General features: G+C 37.6%; 1 protein-coding gene across 1 annotated transcript; it reads right to left on the bottom strand.

Annotated features, from left to right (window-relative positions):
- Window positions 1–286: 286 nt before the first annotated feature.
- Window positions 287–20948, bottom strand: LOC126829458 (gamma-aminobutyric acid receptor alpha-like). The gene is made up of 9 exons (XM_050559367.2): window positions 20357–20948; window positions 18868–18971; window positions 15857–15924; window positions 5629–5858; window positions 5325–5407; window positions 4380–4520; window positions 3604–3756; window positions 2860–3083; window positions 287–1751 (listed from the first exon to the last, which is right to left on the bottom strand). Exons 1-9 carry the CDS (start codon window positions 20395–20397, stop codon window positions 1485–1487), a joined length of 1311 nt encoding a protein of 436 aa, XP_050415324.2. The 5' UTR covers window positions 20398–20948; the 3' UTR covers window positions 287–1484.
- Between the last annotated feature and the right edge of the window lie 417 nt (window positions 20949–21365).

The raw sequence follows: 21365 nt of genomic DNA, 5'->3' as shown, positions 1-21365 counted from the left end.
GCATTTGAGTTTAACCTTCAGTTAATTCGCTGCGGATTGGGTAACTAAAATTTAAAATGTGTGCTTTCTGAAATGTACATCTGTCCTTATTTCAAAATATATTTTTTATGGCGTTATCACAATGGCTAATTAATTAAACAGCTCGTAAGTTGATAAATTGTCGTATCAAACGTTAGCGATGGGGCTCAATGCAACACATCCTAGGCAAATAAAATTGCCCCTTCTGCTATCTATCAATATATTTCAATATTTAATAATTACAAGTAAACATACACGACATCTGGTATACCTTTTATTCGATGTTTTAAAAATTAGGCTGGTCATTACATATTCAGTTAAATAATATGCATATCATATACACATAATGTAATGAACACGTGAAATGAAATGGGGTTTAACGTCCTACTGGTCTGTACTGACTAGGCTAATGGCAACATATATACATACGCCGTATAGTGTGCTGTAACAGTTTGCCCGGACAGACTACTCTTATTCTGAATTTCAACGATCACGGACTTTTTTACGTGCACGCCAAGTGTACACGAATCCTTGTTTTTTCGTTCCATCCGAACGACAAGACACTGCACCAATGACAAGGGGGGAACCCCGCCTAAAAGTCCCAATAAAATCTCTCGGACAACACCGGAAGCGAACCTGAGACAACCTGTTTAGTGAGCCGGTGTCTTACTCACTGAACCACTGCGGATCTCGTAATTAACATACCTGTACATAGTCAAATAATAAGATCTAACAGCAATTGGTCCACTACGATGATATGAACGAAATGACCCGTCAAAACTTTTCTTTTCTTGGGTAAATTTGAGACTAAGGAGATACAACAACGATAGAGAGAAAGGACAATATTCAACTTTCCTTCAGTGGTTGTCTGATGGTGGCCCAAGATATCAGAGATCAGATAATTTACTACAACACGTTACGACGGGCTTATACGCCCTAGGAAACGACAAATCTATCAGAAACCAATAAAAACTGCTGGCTTAAGCCACCTACGACCGGATGAATATGATATAACTGGTGGGCTTATGGCGCCCTAAGAAACGGCAAATCTATCAGTAACCAGCAAAAACTGCTGGCCACCTCCGACCGGACGAATCTAATATAAATGGTGGGCTTATGACGCCCTAGGAAACGGCAAATCTATCAGAAACCAGCAAAAACTGCTGAATCTGACATGATGAATCTGATATAACTGGTTGGTCGGGATTGTACACGTCGGAAGGTACGGTCGTTCTCTAAAGTCATGGTGCCTTTCCCATTTTGCGGTCGTATCCCGTGACGTGTAATGGCGACAACCACTGGTTCGAATGGTGAAGTCTTTGAATTTGATTGTCCCGGTGCAAATCATTTCTCTACGAAACTGAATAACGCATATTATTACAGATATTCACAAACGAGTAATCTGAGAGTGACTTTTAACTGTCTGCACGTAAAATGTTTTATGTAAAAGAGACAAACTAGAATATTTAATGCGTAAGATACGAAACCCAATAAACAATATTTAATGTGGTAAAGGCCATGGGGAAGAGAACTCTTGACACCTTGTCTATTTTACTCACACTGTTAAGTCCTAGCGCGTTCCGCACGTGTCTTTTGAACTTATTATTTCTAGAATGTAATAAACATTTTAAGAATTTTCCTAAACACTGAACACACATGTAACAAAATCCATGTTTAGCAACAGAATCTGTACGCTGTACGTTTATACGTTCTTCATGTATGTAGCGTTCTTCCTGAAATAAAAGAATAATTAATTGTAGTATATTATGGTGAAATAAAATGAAATGGGGTTTCCTGCGCCAAACGGCCTAGTGAAGACGGAAGATTAAACGCTGTTACCCCATTGACAACGAGAAACCCCATGAACTTCCACGGCCAACTTAGAGATACAACTATGTGTTTCCATGGCTATTTTACGTGCAAGGTTTTCGTATCACCCGAAACATTAGACGCTGTGATAAGCAGACCGGAAAATCCACGTACAGAAAGTTGGTCTCGACACGGCGAATGTACAAGCTTCAGTGGCTGATCTTGAACTGATTTCTCGCATACACTACGCACTAAGATAACATTCAGCGGAAGAGTGTATGATACTATAAATAGCCATCGCACGTGCAATTCTCTACACATCTATCAACTATTACAGCCGTAAAAAACCTACTGTTGACGATTCTGAATAGCAGTAATATTTACTTATTGGTTATTACAGCAGCTTTAGACATTACTTTCGTTTTATTTTTTAAATTGCTTTATCATTAACTGTACCATTAGGAGCGGTATATTTTGGTTTAATACAAATAATATCTCTGAAATACTTGCGTTGGGCAAGAACATGATACTAGCAGTAGTTTCATTTTACTTTTAAAAGGTTCCTAAAACAATTGTTGAGATGCCCAACGTGCGTGTTTCTAAATTCAATTTATTGTTCCAGATTTCTGTTATGTTTCTTAAAAATGTAGTCTTGATTATCCCGACCTGTTAGTCAAACGTAGAATGGTCGGTAGACGGGTTAAGCGAGACAACTTTCAAAACAAGGGCACGTAAACTATTTTTTGCTCGGAACCATCTTTCAGTGTATTATTTATGGATGATTAAATGGTCATAGCTTATTAAGTACAGCATGACCGTTTATTTAGTGACTATAGAAGTTTGAAGCTGATTTAAGGCTTGGTGGTGATATTGTGGTGTAATTGTCGAGATATTTGGAGATATGTATTTATGGTGGGGCACCCTACGCACAGCAACTTTATCGCCTGGTTAGTGACCAAGAGCTATTCTCACTGAGCCACCGTGGCTCCTCGTTATGATTGGACAAGACGGGGAAGTATATAATCTGATTACCTCGCTATCATCATCACTATCATCGCTGGCTGCAAATCCTTCTTGTTTTTCTGCTATTCCATATTTGGTAAAATGATGTACTCCTGCAAACTGGACTATTGACGCGAACACAAAGAGGAAACACATTGCAACATACACATCCAGAGCTGTACTATAAGAAACGCGTGGTAGATCATCTCGACTATCCAGTGCCAAAAATGTCATTGTCAATACTGTTGTTGTTCCTGAAAACATCAAATGAAATGGAGTTTAACGTTTTACTTTTCTTCTCCATCCGGGTTAATGAAGAATGTCACACGCTATGCAGTGTGCTATGAGAGATCCTTTTCTGGGACAACGGCGCTACCGCCTACTCTTATTTCAAATCCCAACTGCCAAACGCTGTATTTTGTTGGTGTTACACGTAATATGTAGGTGACGATTCTGTGGTTGTGACCGCTGATCTTGTGACTAGTCAAAATGGAGATACCTTTTCGAAAGACCGCAAGGTATTTTAACTTGCGTTGTTTGCTCCACGAAAATATTCTTGTTGCCGCACACACACTGCGATTTTTAATGCGACGAGCAGTTCTTTGTAGCAGAATATTAAACATAGGGTGATATTTGCCCACGCAGTGACGCACACAGGTTATTCTAGCAATTAATGGGCAATTTAAAATCACTTACAAATTGCCTAAAAGAATCACCCCTTTGTGTCAGGTTTAAGTAAGGTGCGGGTATTACTTTTAAGCTCAACACACTTACCTAACGCTATTCGGTCCGCCGTGGCCTCCCTGTTGATCCAGAATGATACCCACGATAGTACAACCAATAAACAACAGGGTACATAAACTTGGATTAAAAAATAACCAGTATGTCTTCTTAGGTGAAAATTTACTGACACGATAGAATGTGGAACTGAAATGAATATCATTACATTCGACTTTCAATTGGGAGAATTACAGCGTCATCAACAACCAAAGGGAAACAACCGCTTACTATAATGGAGGTTGCTTCCCCTGAATCAGCCACAAAATTGCAGTGGCTATGGAAAGATTTTCCATAGAGCCATTATTTCTCTCCGCGCTGACTTCACTATCAAATTCATGTCGATTCCTGTCATATAACATTTTTTTTTAGCCTTCTGATGACCTTTATCTGTATAACTACAAAGAACCCAGCCAAGCTTGTAAAATTAATCTGATAAAAACATTAAAGGGAGGTGACCGTCTCGTATAATTCTAGACCTGGTCAAGGGGATCTACAGAGATTGTGGCATCATTTGGTGGATGATTTTCCCCTTTGATTCTTGATCCTTCCGCAACTAAATGGTGCATATTCCCCCCAAAACCGACAGTCGATGCAATGTACATCCTTACCCATATGCCAATTCTATGCCAAAAATTCAAGAAAAGGTGTCATGCAAAATGGGGAAAATGTGGAAAAAGAAATAATTGCAATCAATTGGGTAGCCAATTCAGGGGAGATAATTACTACTCTTAATTCATAGCAACACAAGATCCCCGCCGTTTGTATATTACCTCCTTTAAAGAATTCTGTAAAATGGCTGGCTTCTATATTAATCAGATCAAACTGTGACATGGTCATACCACCTGCTATAGACACAGCTTTCAGATCTCCATACCGCCATTTATACGATACATCATTAGAACCATAGGCAACTTCAGACCAGAAATAACAAGCATTTAAATTGGTACTATATTAATATAATCTTTAATATAGAATCATGTTGTCATAAGTAGCAGCTCACAATGGTTACTAATTTTTAAATTTAAGTTAAATTTAATTATTGGGGATTTATGTTAAAATTAAAATAAGGTACTGAATTAGTTGGATTTCGAGAAAATTTTATTATATTTTCGAGATATTATTATATTCTTGTACAGACCCCATAATTTATTATAACCCATTTAAAAGTCTTGGCTAAATATCAGATCTCAGAATATGTCCACCACTCATATTCTCTGTATTCAAAGTGTAGCGAAAATGATTCAGGAGTTTCGAATAGTCTGATGAACAGATTGTGAAGTCGCTCCGAAGGTTCCGTGGAACAATTGGTGTAGTTAAAATTCATATTTTTAGATATCTTAAAATATGAAGGATAAACAACAGTAAATATTCGTTCCTCAAATCTCCTATAGCTGCTGATCTCTATTTGCTGTTTGGGGGCAAAGTTGAGATTCAACTATCCCAGTTGTATATACAGGTCACAATTCTATGGAATACAATTACTGCTTATTACTAAGCGACGTTTCGACTAGACTTCTCTACAGTCGTACTGAAGCAATGCATATAGTGAAGGCTAGCCGCAATGTCGCTGCGTAATAAGCAGTAATTGTATTCCATAGAATTGTGAACTGTATATTCCATTCAATTACTAAATGGTATCGTTTACAAGGGAATCTGTGAAATGATGATCGACTACTTTAATACATTCTACTGACAAATATAAATTGAAAACTTACAACTAGCTACAAACAGTGGGCATTTCTGCGAGTCCATTGGGAATTTCTCCAGGTGCATTGGGCATGTTGCTTTAATTGTTAGCCTGTCACCAAAGAAAAATATATCACTTGACAAATGTGAAATGTTCAGATAAAATATGATTGTTGCTTGCTTTACATTTATTTTCTAATTTGTGTGAGACTCCATCATACTTAATATTATATTATGATTTGAAAAATAGATTAAGCATTGCCATTTGGGACCATTAAGCAGTTTCATCCATAACTTTAATGTAAATATGTAATGGAACTTTAAATATGTTACCTTTGAGAGAGATAAACGCTGCCATTAGCAGATAAGCGGACGAATTTATTTGGTGACGTAATCATATGCACGTAAGAATGTCCGCCATTTAAAAAGACCGTGTCTGGAGCCCAAATCTTGTTCAGCATTTTAACATTTAACGTCACTTGATTTATGGGTTCAACACTAGCATTAAAGGACAATCTTTTATCAATCCAATATTGTCTAAAATAGCAATCCATCGAATATATCTAGAAAGAGAAATGGTGAATAGTACAAATGAAATCGCTGGACCTCTTCGGCATTCTTCACACAGAGATCCATCTACTTTGAGAATAGATCTGTGCTCAGAATGGCCGCCATATCCAATAAATTAGTACACTATTTTGTAATGCGGTTTTACTCCGTTTTACATCTGTCAAATACAGAGAGAGAGAGAGAGAGAGAGAGAGAGAGAGAAATGGAATTTAACGTCCACCCGCCCAAACTAGGTCATTTCGGGACTAACATATGGTTCAATTTATTTCCATAATTCGCTTGCGCGTAGGGGTCTTTACCAGTGGGAGGAAACGGGAGGACCCGGAGACATTCCACGAGGTTGGACAGGCGACCCTACTCCTTGTCACGTACAACCGGGGATTCGAAACCACGCCAGTTGACTCAATGACAGACTTAATGATACAGCGCGCACGTGCTAACCACTAAGCCATCCAACCCCCCTGTCAAATACAAAAAGACAAAATAAACCTATTCAATTTCAGTCAATGGACGCGGAATCAATACTTCCCAAAATTCTCGAAGTATAATAAAACCTTCGATTTGGGACTTAAAATATCGGTCAACTAGTTAGGCTCGGTCACCCAGAGCTTCATAGCATTCAACGTACAGCGGGCCTGGGTCCGTTGTCAATATTTGAGTTTGGTTATTTAAGGTGGTTGATTATCCAGTATCTTCTGGCCAGGTCAAGTAAGAGTTGTGCCCCTTCCCGCAATAAATCCCATAATTTTTGCATTAATATAAACAAACATGAATCATGACGACGAATTAGGATTGATTTAAAAAAAAACAAAAAAACAAAAAAAAACATAGATATGAAGAGAGAAATTTTACAATAAAAAAAAATAAGAGTGTTGTATATTGAACTGGCATGCAATCAAATAGATTTTTTGAAATGGCATTCTTGAATTAATTTCATGGGCGTGAACATCTTGTTTAAGGACTAGTTGCCTCCCTTAGACTTTGTTTATTATAATGTAAAAGACCGGATAATCTAGCCAATGACCTATTATTCTCAAATGTTGACAACGCATCCAGACTAATAGTCGTAGAATATTTTTCTGGATGACAGAGCTTAGTGTATGTTCCCAGACGGAGCTAACTATAGAGCTAACTGTAGACAGACAGCCAAAGTTTAGTATGTCTCGATTGGAAGGGAACCTGCGACATTCTAATTTCTCATCCAAATAACAATCCATCGAATGTGTACATAGAAAGAGAAAGGATGGATGGTTATTTGGATGTGTCCTATGAGTCAATGGAGAAGACAAGGAGTAGGGTCGCCTGCCCATCATCGAGGGTTTTCTCTGTGTCCTCTGCCACCGCCCCCACCCAACTGCTAACGACCCCTACGCACTCGCGAATTATTGGAATAAATATGTCCCACAAGTTACTTCTGAAGTGACTAGTTTGTGTGAAGTGGACGTTAAGCCCCATCCTTGTCTTTCTCTATATGTTACTTCGATTGTGTTTATTCAAATCCGTGTAAATGAAGCTAATTAGCTGCACAGGTGCGTTTCAAGGAGGAAATATACCGATTTTGTAGATTATAACCGCCTTTATTGCAACAAAATGTGGCACGCATGCTGGTGTTGTGGTTCTTTTCGGAAGAAAAAAAGTTAAAGCCATCGATCGCCATTTAATATCTAATTTTCATGCCTTAATTCAGGCCAAATATGTACCCAAAACAGAGAACTTAACATTAAAATGAAAATACAAAATCAAAATATCAATGAAAGATGAACTCATGGCTTGGATTCAATTGGGTTAAAAGAGGCCCATCAAAAGACTTTAGGCAAGATCCAAGATTTAGGTGGCGCTGGCTTGTTTTGGCAATATTCCGTTTATCGTCTGACAGGGATGACGAATGTTGACAAGTTTTCAATTCATCGTATCTTTGTACTGAAAGGAATTGAACCACTTTTTGGACTAATATTTCTTTCAGAGATTCGATGTTCACAATAAGGGATTTAAATTCAATCAAATGACGATCGGTTATGTAAAATTCTCTTAAATTTAAATCGCTTAGAATAAATGACGGTCGCTTTGACAGTATGTATTACGTTTTTCTTATCGTCGGACCATGGAACACAAGTACGACCAAGATTAACTAATATATAGCCCTCTGGCCTTGCTGATGCTCTCCAATTTTGAAATAAAAAAAACAACCACCAGATAATGTCAATACTCAAATGAAATACTTGAAATAACTGGTTTACTTCAGAAAATAACCAAAAATCGATTAAGAGTTTTGTTGCTCCAAGAAAATTTCTGACTAGTTTTCATTATAGTTCCCATCATTTTGAAAAGGAGCAAGAATAAAAATTTGATGTCCGAACTTGAATTGTCCCGGGAGCTGGAGAATCTCGTTGATATAAAACTCGAGAAAGTTGACAAGATTTTATTGAGAGCAATTTGCCAAAACTAAGATTGTATAAATGGATGTTTACGTTACCGTTTCAGCCATCTCAAAATTTAATGATATCCGTTCTCTCCTGACGCCAAATTTTTTAATGGATAGTCAGTTAATGATTGTTTTACTTCTTTAAATTTGCTACCAAACTACTGGTAGAACTGATTGCCTTTGTTAAAAGGTCTAGTGCACGCAATGAATTATAAGCAACTTACAAATTCCGATTTTATTTATTAGGGTTAAAGTGATACAATTCCATGAACGTCTTTACGGTAAAGATTTATCTTTTCAGATTTCAGGTTCAGGGTTAGGTTTAAGAATTTGGGGGAGAGGATAAGTCTCCACATAATTAGCACTGACCTAGGATGATGAAAATTTGGTTCGTGATATTTCCTAGTTTTATTAAAACGTTTGGTGACGTCCGGGGCCAACTGCGTGGTTGTATGCCCGACCACCCCAAACTAAAATTTAGGGTCTAGAAATAATGAAGACCAAATCGTTGGGAAATGGTTAGACGGACAATGGGATTTATACAGTTTCAATATAATGTAATAGCACATAAATGCTGAAAAGTAATTCAATAATTATAAAAAGAGCGAAACCCACAGTTTCAAATATGATCCAAATGTTAAGAGCAATCAAAAGCTGTTGTGCTATGTTCCCATTATCACGATTCGTGCAACGATTGAAATCGTGGTTTTAATCGTAAAGTAAACGTGGTGATCCTATCAGGTCTTATCATATTATTGAGGTCAGTCGTAGGAATTGTGTTGATCGTATTGAAACATATCCGAACATATCTTTACGTAGCAGATCGTGGTCAATCCTAACGTAACGCATCGCACGACAGTGGAAACCTAGCATTAGGTACATAACTTTTGAAAATTCGCCACGACGTATTTATATAAAATTACAACAAAAAATGTTAGACGAACTTTCCAAGTAATTACAAGTGGTATAAGGTGATGTAAAATAAATATACTTATAGTTAAATAGTGTGTGGATTTCAGAAGTTTAAGCGATTTATAGCTCAGTAACAGACCTTACCGATCTAAAGCATGTACGTTAGACCCCCACGTCTACTTTACACCAGTGCAAACCATTACCATTGTTCCTTTAACGTAAGTGGGGTTGGATGGCGCTGTATCATTAGGTCTGTCCTTGAATCAACTGGCGTGGTTTCGATTTCTCGGTTGTACGTGACAAGGAGTAGGGTCTCTTGTCCAACCTCGTGGGTTTTCTCCGGATACTCCCATTTCCTCCCACTGCTAAAGACCCTGCTAAGCGAATTATTAAAATAAAATTGAACCATATGTTAGTCCCGAAATTACCTGGTTTGTGTCGAGTGAATGTTAAACCCCGTCTCTCTCTCTCTCTCTCTCTCTCCCCCTCTCTCTCTCTTTAACGTAATATGCAATTACAAACTGCACTCAGAAGGATTCGCACCAACACCTTATATAAGATGCAACTAATGAACGAGTGAACAAGTGTCTTAGCCTTTGGGAATTAAGTGACGCATTGTAAATTTTTCTAAAAGCAATCCACACATTTTATTGACTTGGTTATATAGTCTTAGTGCGTTTACTGTCATCTTGTATTAATTTAAGTTCATAGCCACTGTTGCGTACAAAATTGCCGAATAGACAAATTTGTAGGATAAACTAGTTTCAATTAAGTGTGGATGAATTGTAGACAGACTACTAGGTTAATAAATTTGGGAAACAAACACGTATGTATTGGGTTGGCCGTTAACACAATACATACGACAATAATAATATTGTACACATAGAGTCGAGGTGTTCGCTGATAAAAGTTCCTCGGAATTTTCCGGACTGGTTTCGTCATGTGAAAGATGGAGAGTCGGGCATGGAACAGTGTCTAGTCAGTCGGGTGGCCCCTTGTACACGTTCGCGTGCACGTAAAAGAAACCTTGGTAGTTGGAATTCTAAATAAGAGAAGACCGCACGGCCGCAGTCCGGGCAAACACTCCCTTATAGCACATGGCATGACGCACACTGATCAGAAGTGAATATTCGCTAGGCCGCTACAATCACTGATACGGATAACATCTATGCGACTTATAATGAGTCTCAAATATTAACTTTTTTCCACTGATAGATTAAATTCTGAAACATTTTTTTTGATGTATTAGAAAAATAAATAAAGACGTTTGCCGTATTTGTAGGTAAAAATTATTTCCTATTTAGTATAAAATGGGTATTAAAATGACTAAAAGGCAGCATTCTGCCCGAAGCAGTAACGTCTTATGTAAACAATCCACGCGCCATTCAGTCAATGATTGACGCCGCGTGCTGTGACGGCACGTGTTGAAAGCAGTCATATTTTACAGAGATATTAGTAATTCTCTGTGAAACAGATTGGGCATGACGTACACCGGTTAGTGCCTAAAATTGGGACGGTAATTCCCATTTCATTTCATTCATGACTCAAACTGTTATGAGATAAGTATTATTTTTGTAGTTAAACGGTTTTCAAAGTTATACACAAATAAAGAGTGATCTAATTTGTAGCGTCATATTTGACCTAATATATTGTTAAAAGTAGTGACGCCAGATGAAGGACATTTTGTTTTGACATATGACTGGGAGTCAATTGTTGATGATTCCGTGGAGCTTTCCTATGCTGCTTTTACATGTGATCTGACAAAGATTGCAAAGAAAAATATTCCAAATAAAGTAGTAAATATTAGACCACGTGATATATTTTGGATGAATAATAGTATTAGAAAACTTGCAAGAAAGAAAAACAAAATTCACAAGCGTGCTGTAAAATCAAATTCCGACCATGATTGGCAAAACTTCAGACACATTAGAAACGTATATATTGACTTAATTAGGAAATGTAAGAAAGAATATTTTCAAAAATTGGACGATAGAATCAACGATCCCAAAAACTTTGGCAGTAAAGATTGGTGGCATCTTGTCAATTCATATGTAAAGGGTGAACACTCCACAAACATCGATTTACCCCCAATTGTCAACAATGGAGCCACGGCGTTTTCTGACCTTGAAAAGGCAAACACTCTTAACAAATTCTTTATCAAACAATCATAGCTCGACACAGCCAATGCACAACCTTCAATTCTTAAACAAAATCCATCTCCACTGTGCAATATTGAGCTAACACCTCAGGAGGTTAAAGACATGCTTCTATCTATTGATGTTTCTAAAGCTATTGGACCAGATAAAATCAATGGTAAACTTTTGAAGTCTATAATCTTTGAAATTTCTGTACCACTATGTAATTTATTTAACTTATCTTTATCTTCTAAAACAGTACCCTCTATTTGGAAATAGCTAATGTAATAGCTATTTTGAAAAAAGGTGACCCAGCGGAATGTGGCAATTATAGACCTGTTTCTCTTCTGAGTATAGTTGCTAAAAATTTGGAAACATGTGTATATAAGCATGTTTTAACTTCTTTCGGACACACTCCGTTATAACTAATCTGCAAAGCGGTTTTTTGCACGGCGAATCAACGACTTGCCAATTACTTGATCTTACACACTTCTTTTGTCAAGCCATTGATGAAGGCGAGTACACGAGGGCAGTGTACTGTGATATTAGCAAGGCTTTTGACTGGGTCTGGCACGCAGGGCTCTGTCATAAGCTTGGGGCGGTGGGGATAAGAGGAGGTCTACATGACTGGTTCAGATGTTATTTAACCAATAGAAGCCAATCTGTGATTGTCAGTGGTATCTCGTCTTCTCCTTTGACTGTCCCTGCTGGTATTCCACAGGGCTCTGTCCTCGGACCGCTCCTCTTCCTTATTTATATAAATGATATTGTTGAAAACCTTAATTCTATTTGCAGATAATACCAGCTTGTATTTGAGAATCCATGACCCAATTGCATGCGCGGCTGTCCTTAATGAAGACCTAGATAATATCAATACATGGGCAAAGACTTGTCTGGTCTCTTTCAACCCACTGAAAACTGAAACACTTACAGTGTCTGCTAAAAAGGACCCAATATTGCCAACACTGTCACTAGATCACACTGCAATAAAGGAAGTATTCGAGCACAAACATTTGGGGCTGACTTTTCAAAATGACTGTAAATTTGATAGACATATCGACAATATCTTGACGAAAACTTCTAGGCCTGTAAACGTTCTCCGCTCTCTGAAGTACAGACTAAATAGAAATTCTTTGAAAACATTGTGCATATCCTATATTCTTCCGACTATTGTGATGTCATATGGGATGGGTGCACCGACGAACTTACTAACAAACTAGAATCATTGCAACTTGACGCACTCAGGACTATATGTGGTGCTGTTAGTGGGACCAGCCATAGACTTTTATACGAGGAAACTGGTTTTATCACACTGCAGGAGAGGCGAAGGCGTCATAAACTTATACTCTTTTACAAAATTATGAATCATCTTACTCCACCTTATCTTCATGAACTGATATTATTCCCGGAAAAGCCTTATAACCTTCGTAACAAATCTAATTTGTAGAGTACTTTTGTAGAACATCTTTATTTTCGAAATCATATATACCATCTACGATTAAGGAATGGAACCGACTTTATAAAATCAAATCCCTCTATCAGTATATTTAAAAGTAAATTTAAAACAATTTGACACACAAACGCCATCATACTTTAGTTCGGGAAAAAGAAAAAATCAGTAGTGACTTAAATGGTCTTAAAGCACATCTCAGACAGCCCTGTATGCGCTTGCGGTCATGATTTTGAAGATACCGAACATTACCTTTTAATCTGTCCTCTGATTTCAATACAGACATTATTAAAAGGCACTGACGATATTATTATTTCAAGTATTATCTTTGAACAAGTCCATAGATTGCTAGACATCTCCGGAAGGTTTAAATAAAAAAATTATCCTGTAGCTAAATATATGAATATGGCAAACCTGAAATTGTAAATATGTACATAACCCCCACCCCATTTTTTTTGTTCAATTTATTCTTATACTATTTAGATTGATTTTATCATAACATGTTTATATAGTCTTTTTGTATATATTTTCTGTCATATAGGAAAGAGGTAATATCTCCGTCCTGCACCACTGACATATAGACATCAATGCCCTACAGCTGCAAACACAGTGTTTGACATAAATATCTAAAACATAAGAACATCTTGCTCTTCTGAGTATATTTGATCTTTATAATATAAATGTTAATAGCCATCAAATACAGGTGTTAAATTACCTGGAATGGTGTTCAGTAGCGCGATATAGTTTTCCTGTTAGGCGTTGTTTCACATGCACGCCAAAGTACACCCAGGTGGCCCTCTGTGTATCTGTACTTTGAGAGAGAGAGAGAGAATCCTCAACATAAACTAGACCATTTCTGGACTAACATATATGTTACACACTTCTTGTGCGTAGATGTCTTAAGCAGTGTGGTGAAACTGAACGACCACCGCGGTTCCCGTGTTAATATTGACAGACATGTCGCAAAGAACCAGATACACGATACAAACATGGACTAATTACATGGCTCAACCAAAATCTTTCTTAACCATTAGTCTGGAGCTTTACTCAGTAGTGTCTGAAAGCCAATTTACCCATAAGTGTTTTACACATCATCTACACTGGTTTATCTCGAACTATTTGATACAAGCCACTCGTGTTACAAACACGAAAGAACAAGCGATTAAGGAATGACATTTGATAATTCCCTAACGATAACGAAACCACTTTTAATTGACTATTTGTGACCCTTGGAAGGAAGGGATGGCGATGGAATGTGATCTACGTCACAATTAGATAAATCATTGTCTGATGGGTGATTAAAGGAGAAGTTCAGTAAATTCTATATTCTAAAAATAGAGCGAGCTAATAAGTCTTTTTCGAACTAATACATTGTGCAATTTTATTTCAATAATTATCGTAAAGATGGATCCTTACTCTCTAAGGTTCATCTTAACTAGTTGTTTGCAAGCGCCATTAGAATTATATTAATCTCTAGAACATAAGTAAGGAGTAACTTTATTTATCGATTGTAATTGGTCGGTTAATTAGGACGTCGACCAATGAAATTTTTGACATTAAGTCAGCCCTTACCGTTCGTTCGTTCGTTTCTGAGGTCTACGTCCACTTCCATCAAGGGCGATATTGTTGACAAATCCCTTACCGGTGGTCTATAGCGTTTTATAGACGAGCGTGTGCGCGCCGGTAAATAAAAGAATGCGGCCATGTCTTATGTCGACTGCCTACTGCTTAAATGAGAGTCACATATTAAAACGGAACGCCCACAGCATACGGTACTTTCACGAATTCCGGCTGATGCTTATTATTTCAAAATGGTTTTATTCGAGTAGTTCGTAATATGATTTAGTGCTCTTGAATATGGAACAGACCACCATGCTCCTTTAAATGACTTAAGCCAGGATTAGTAAATAATATAATCTTGGATTATAGTTCTACAGAAAAAAAATCCTTTATGATTGACGACCATTCTCGTTTCAATGTTTTATTCTGAGGTTAGTTGTGTTTAAAATATAATCTAGGACTGTTATTCTACACACAATGATACAAATGGAAAGGTTTGTCATTCTCCTTTAAATGATTTAAAGCCGATTTTATTTATGTTTAAAAAAGTTAATCTAGGTCTGTAGCTCTACAGACAATGACCTTTATGGTACAAAGGGAAATGTAAATTCGGAATAGACACGCCATTGTTCTAACAAAATTATATGTTTGGTTTGGGTATCAATTGTGAATAAGATCATTTGGGATTCGCACTCATTAAAAGCAGATGGATTTTTAGCGTCTCTAAGCTACTTGAATTTCATTTGTCAGCGTATATATGAACTACCAATTTTATGTTTTTCAACAATGTTCGCGTGTCAGCGATCACGAAGGGAACTTCTATATGTAAAACAGATTTCATATTGCATAACAAAATGCCCGTGGTTGACTTTCGTGGTTTGAATATCATTGATATGCAATATGGGGTGTTAAATAGCCTTCATGGTATCCAATAATATGGTGTTAAATACTTTTCATTGTTTAGATTATTTAATATGGGGTTAAATAGCCTTCATTGGTTAAATTAGAAATATTTAATATGGGGCTAAATACCCTCCATTGTTTATATTAGACATATTTAATATGGGGCTAAATACCCTTCATTGTTTATATTAGACATATTTAATATGGGGTTAAATCCTATTAATTGTTTATATTAGAAATATTTAATATGAGGTTAAATTCCCATTTATTGTTTATATTAGAAATATTTAATATGGGGTTAAATTCCCATTTATTGTTTATATTAGAAATATTTAATATTGGGTTAAATAACCTTCGTTGTTTATATTAGAAATATTTAATATGAGGTTAAATACCGTTCATTGTTTGTATTAGAAATATTTAATATGGGGTTAAATACCCTTCATGGTTTATATTAGAAATATTTAATATATTAGAAATATCCTTCATTATGGGGTATAACCTTCATTATGGGGTATAACCATCATTATGGGGTTGGTTTATATATGGAGCTAACTACCTTTACATTGTTTATATTAAGAATATTCAAATATGAGGTTGAATACCTACCATTTTCTTTTCAGATATAGGCCCCATCGATCTTACCATAATATCTGTCTTAACAGTTGTCGGAAGACCTGAAAATATAAATATACGACCATATAGACACAATTTTCACAATAAATATTTACCCTTGAGACTAGACGGGCTTTTATATTAATTTGTAGGGGATTAGGGTTAATTCATTCTTGATACATTTGTAAACCCAACTTTAATGTAGCATGCGAGATTTATATAGATATGATCAAAAACGCGACTAGACAGACTCCGTCATATGATAATAAATTTAAAATATAATTATCGTTGCTTCAACAGAATATTAAACCTATTTACGGATTTCGACCAGGTAAATTATTTGTGCATTACTTAGATGTGTTAGAAGAGCTAAGTTCGAATTAAAGATACTATGACAACTTTATGTACAAGTGATTTGATATTAGACTAGACGCCTACAATTCGATATGGACTTATTGAGACGGCGCGACCCGGGTTCTGACATGACACACGGCTAACCAATTCCTCATAAATGTTCTACTAGCAAATGAATCTAGCAGATTTTCGCAGACTTAATGACATTAAGAAAATTGTCCAGACGAGTGCTGGATACATATATAGCTTTTATGATGCATTAACCGTTACCAGCTTAATGGTCTCTATGAACCAACAGTATGTAGTTATAGAAACTTAAATTAAAGGAGCTAAATCGCTAATATTTGGGACCTAGAAATGGACACAAAATGGGTCGCAACGCATATAATATTGTAATATGAATATATATAAACTGATTTACATTAAAGCGTTTCCGTTTTTACTCTTAATTTCAAATCAGCTATGTTCGGCGAAGTACGTCAGTCTCAATCGAATGTCAATCTCTAGCATCTGGTTATTACAGTTTACATCGAAAGTATTTATTGCACATGCTCTCCAGATAAGAATATGAGGCCACCGTTTGACATGACTTGAGGAATATGTCTAGCCTCGTTTTTCGAGTCCCTTGTTACAAATGGCGCTGAAACGCATTATGGTACACAATTCGTGTACCAATGGTAAAATGTTTATTTTGTCTTAAATATTGGATATCAGAAGCCCATCTTTTCCCGGCAAGATCACAACATCAATGTTACATTGACAAATAACCCGTCTTTTGAATGTCGATATTGAGTTAGAGACTTAGCTACTTTAACGGAAGGTCTAAACAAGGAAAGTTAGAACATAAATCATGCTATTTAATCCTGTCTGGGAATGGAGGTGATGATATGTCCGTCAGAAACCAACATTAGGATAACTATTAAAATATTGGTTTCTAATTCCAGGATAGCTATAAAAGTTCTAAACTACTCATTGTATTGATCAATTGTTCCGTGTGGTTAAGCAATATGTCTTCTCTATGAAGTGGTAATTAAGGATATTATTCATTGTTTATTGATGACGCTCTTCAAGTATTATGAAATGATATAAAATGGGGTTTAACGTCCTAGTGTTCTACTCCGATTGGGCTAATACAGACGGGCTACGCCATACAGTGTGCTGTGGGGACACTTTGCTCGGACAGCGGTACTTACGCGAATATGTGCACACTGGACCGCGGGAGTCCTTATATCCAAACGACTATATGATGTACCTTGTACAGTGTCTAGTCGTTAGGATAGGACGAAAAACCAAGACCCTGTGTGCACGTTCGTGTGCACGTAAAATATCCCTTGGCAGTTGGAATTCAGTTGCTGTCCAGGAAATATTTCCTTCATAGCACACTATGCCCCGTCTTCGTTAACCCAATTGGTGCAGATTTTAGGACATTAAACCCCACTTAATTCATTAATTATGTTTCCCTTTGTACACAAAGTTATCGAATCCATTGTAATTTCACCAGTACTTTGAGTGAAATTTGGCCCGTAAAGAAGAGAGAGAAATGGGGCTTAACGTCCACTCGACACAAACTAGGTCATTTCGGGACTAATGTATAGTTCAATTTTTATTTCAATAATTGGCTCGTGCGTAGGGGTCTTTAGCAGTGGGAGGAAACCGGAGGACCCGGAGAAAACCCACGGGGTTGGACAGGCGACCCCACTTCTTGTCACGTCCAACCAGGGAATCGAAACCACGCCAATCGACTCAATGACAGGCCTTATGATACTACGCTCAGGCGCTAACCACTCGGCCATCCAACCCCGCTATCTCAGGCGCTAACCACTCGGCCATCCAACCCCGCTATTTTGCTCGGACATTGGCGTTTCCGTCTTATTCTAATCTAATTCTCATCGCGCACACGGATGAAACTCGGTTTTTCTTGTCACCTGAACTACACGTCGCTTAATCCTTGCTAGGTCCCCAAAACATGTGGACCTCTATACTTTAAGTTCCGCCAGAACGCGTAGACATACACCAATGCAAAGACAGACACCAGTCTGGAACATCCCCCAGGAGACCCACAGAAGACGAAAAACAGTACATTGGGGTATGTTTTGAATTGTATGAATTTAAAGTTACCAGTCTTTGGAATAAGGAAACTAACCAAACGAAATGAAATTAAATAAATGGGGTTTGGCGTCCTACTGTTCTGCTCTTAGACTGGCATACACCATACAGTGTGCTATGAGAGAATTTTTCAGCGGACAGCGGAACTACGGCTTACACGGCCTACTCTTAGGTCGAATTCTAACTGTCAAGGGATCTTTTACGGGCACTCCAATGTGGGTTTGGCTTCCTACTGTTCTGCTCTTAGACTGGCTTACGCCATACAGTGTGCTATGAGGATATTTTTCCGAGGAGAGCGGTGCTACGGCTTATATAGACGGCCTACTCTTAGATCGAATTCTAACTGTCAAGGGATCTTTTACCTGCACTAACCAAACAAATTTAATTTGTATAATGCCACTTTCAAAACTTAATTTGCATAATGCCACTTTCAAAACTTAATTTGCATAAAGCCACTTTCAAAACTTAATTTTCAAAACTTAATTTGCATAACGCCACTTTCAAAACTTAATTTGCATAACGTCACTTTGAATAGTTATACATACCCCCGAATCCTGGTCTTAAACGTTTATCATATCCTTGTAATATTCTGTCTAACAAGGCTGTCGTATCATCGCTTTTATTATTGGCATAGGTCACTACAATAAAACTAATAACAGAAAGATATTAAAAACAAATCGAAAAACCATTAATGGCCCTACTGAATATAAATGACGGCTCCATTTGTGCGATAGGGGACTAGTTAGAAAATGTCAACCGCTAAGGTACGGAATAGAAGGGTCGACATGATCTAGTCCAAAATGTCTGCCACTGAGTCAAGTGGCGTTGTTTCGAACCAACGCCTGTACTTAACAAGGAATAGGGTCACCTCGTGGGTTTTCTCCTGGTCCTCCAGTTTCTTCTGTCATTGAGTCACGTGGCGTGATTTCGAACCAATGTATGTACGTGACAAGGAAAAGGGTCGGCTGCCCAATCTCGTGGCTCTTCTCGGGTCCTCTGGTTTCATCCGACTGCTAAAGACCCATAAGCGCAAGCGAATTATTGAAATAAAATTGTACAATACGTTATTCCGGATAAGACCTAGTTTGTGCATAGTGGACGTTAAACCCCATTTCTCTCAATTCCTCTCCAACAAGTCGGCGTGGATCTATGTTTTAGTAAGCGCAACCAAAGTACACAACCAGTAAAAAATGAAATACGTCTAGTGTTTTTTTGACAGGAGATCTTATTTGTGTCACCGATCCTGATTAATATGGGTGGTGTTTTTAAAATTAAATTTGGATAAAAGGTTTATTTCACCTATTTTGGGTATTTAAATTGTTTTTCTTTCCAACATTTCACAGTATTAGGCCATACACCTGTCCTATACAACGCCGACAAAAACCTCTGTACGTTACTGGTCTCGAAAATATTAGTATTAATGGAAAGTGAAATGGTGTTTAACGTCCTACTGTTCTGTTCCTACTTGGTTAATGAAGAGGGAGATTTTGCCCGGACATCGGTGCTACGGCCTACTCTTATATCGAACACCGACTGCTTAGGGAACTTTTACGAGAACGCCAATGTGTACACAGGACCCCGGTTGTTCGTCCCATCCGAACGACTAGATAGCTATCCTTGTCAGGCCCTCCGTCCTGTACCACTGACAAGGGGGGACTATGCCGGAAAATTCCGATGACCTTTCTCGGCCAACTTCGAGAGAGAACTCGCGAGCCAGCGTTCTACTCACTTAGTATTATTGGTATTATGATGAGTATCTTTTATTATTCAATTGATACGATTGAAAAATGTGAAACGTGGTGTTACCTCTATAACATGACAATTATACTATTCTCAACCCTAACGACGCCATCTCCATTCTGCGCCTGAGAGAGAGAGATTAGTTGGAGCATTTCGGGACTAAGCTATGGTAGCCTACAATAGCAATGGGAGGAAACAAATGACTCGGAGAAAACCCACGATGTTGAAGAGATGACCGAAACAGACCCGATGTTCTAAAGAGCTCCCAAATCTAATAAACTAAGGAAGTCTTACCTTATTAAATAAAAAATAAAATCTGTGATCGCCACCACCATTTCTAACGCTCTCTAACAGGAACAATAGTTAATCCAAGATTGAGTGACGGACTATAATTGACAGAGTTTTAACAGCATGAAATCTACGTCCACCCTACTTGACACGTGACTTGAAACGTAGTGCCCATAATCGCACACACTACACTCTTTATGTTCCTTAAATTAGCATAAAACACCTAGAAAAGTTTTTCTGGTTCGGAATAATCGATTAACTTTTTATCACTACAATTTAATCGACCCGCATGGTTTCACATGAGTTATGGTTTTTGGTTTGGTGAGAAAAAAGAAATTCGGTTATATCTGAATCTTTTTTTCCCCGATTCTTACAAGAGGTAAAAGAATGTGTTTGCAAAAACACTTTTCCCGTCACAAACAAAATCTTGGGTTGTTTCCAGATATAAGAACCCTTTAAATAAAGTCCATTTGGACTTAACGTCCGCTTCTATTCAGAATGACATCGCGGACAAATCACATTAGATACAGACGACTGGCTTAAATACGTAAAACAAACCGCGTACACATGTTCATTGGTGGTCGGGGATTATAGTTGTTCTGAAACAGCCAACTACTATAATATTATCCTATAGACCCACCGTCATTAATCGCTTGGAGATGTTTGACTGGATCTACGCGTGACCAATTCTAAGAGAGCAATCATTAAGAGGAATTGTTAGATTTCTCCCCCGCTCAAACGGTATGCATGCAGTAGGCGGCGTCATATCGTCTTCTTAATCAATAGCATTATGACTTTTTCTTCTTTTAACGTCCGCTTCCACTGATGGTGATATCGCAGATAAGTTGTCTTTTTTTATTATACTTAACGCACGAGGTTGAGACGGCGCCTCTATCTCCACGCTACATATATACGAACACTCCAGGGATTGAAACGACGAGGTGACCGGTCAGCTAAAGCTCGAAGCGCGACACTCTAGACCACTAGGTCATCCCTACCACACACCATTGTGACT

This window comes from Patella vulgata, chromosome 8 (assembly GCF_932274485.2).
Source record: "Patella vulgata chromosome 8, xgPatVulg1.2, whole genome shotgun sequence".
Classification (NCBI taxonomy): Eukaryota; Metazoa; Mollusca; class Gastropoda; family Patellidae; genus Patella; species Patella vulgata.
The sequence above is the reverse complement of the archived record's forward strand: the minus strand, read 5'-3'. Positions and strand labels throughout refer to the sequence as shown.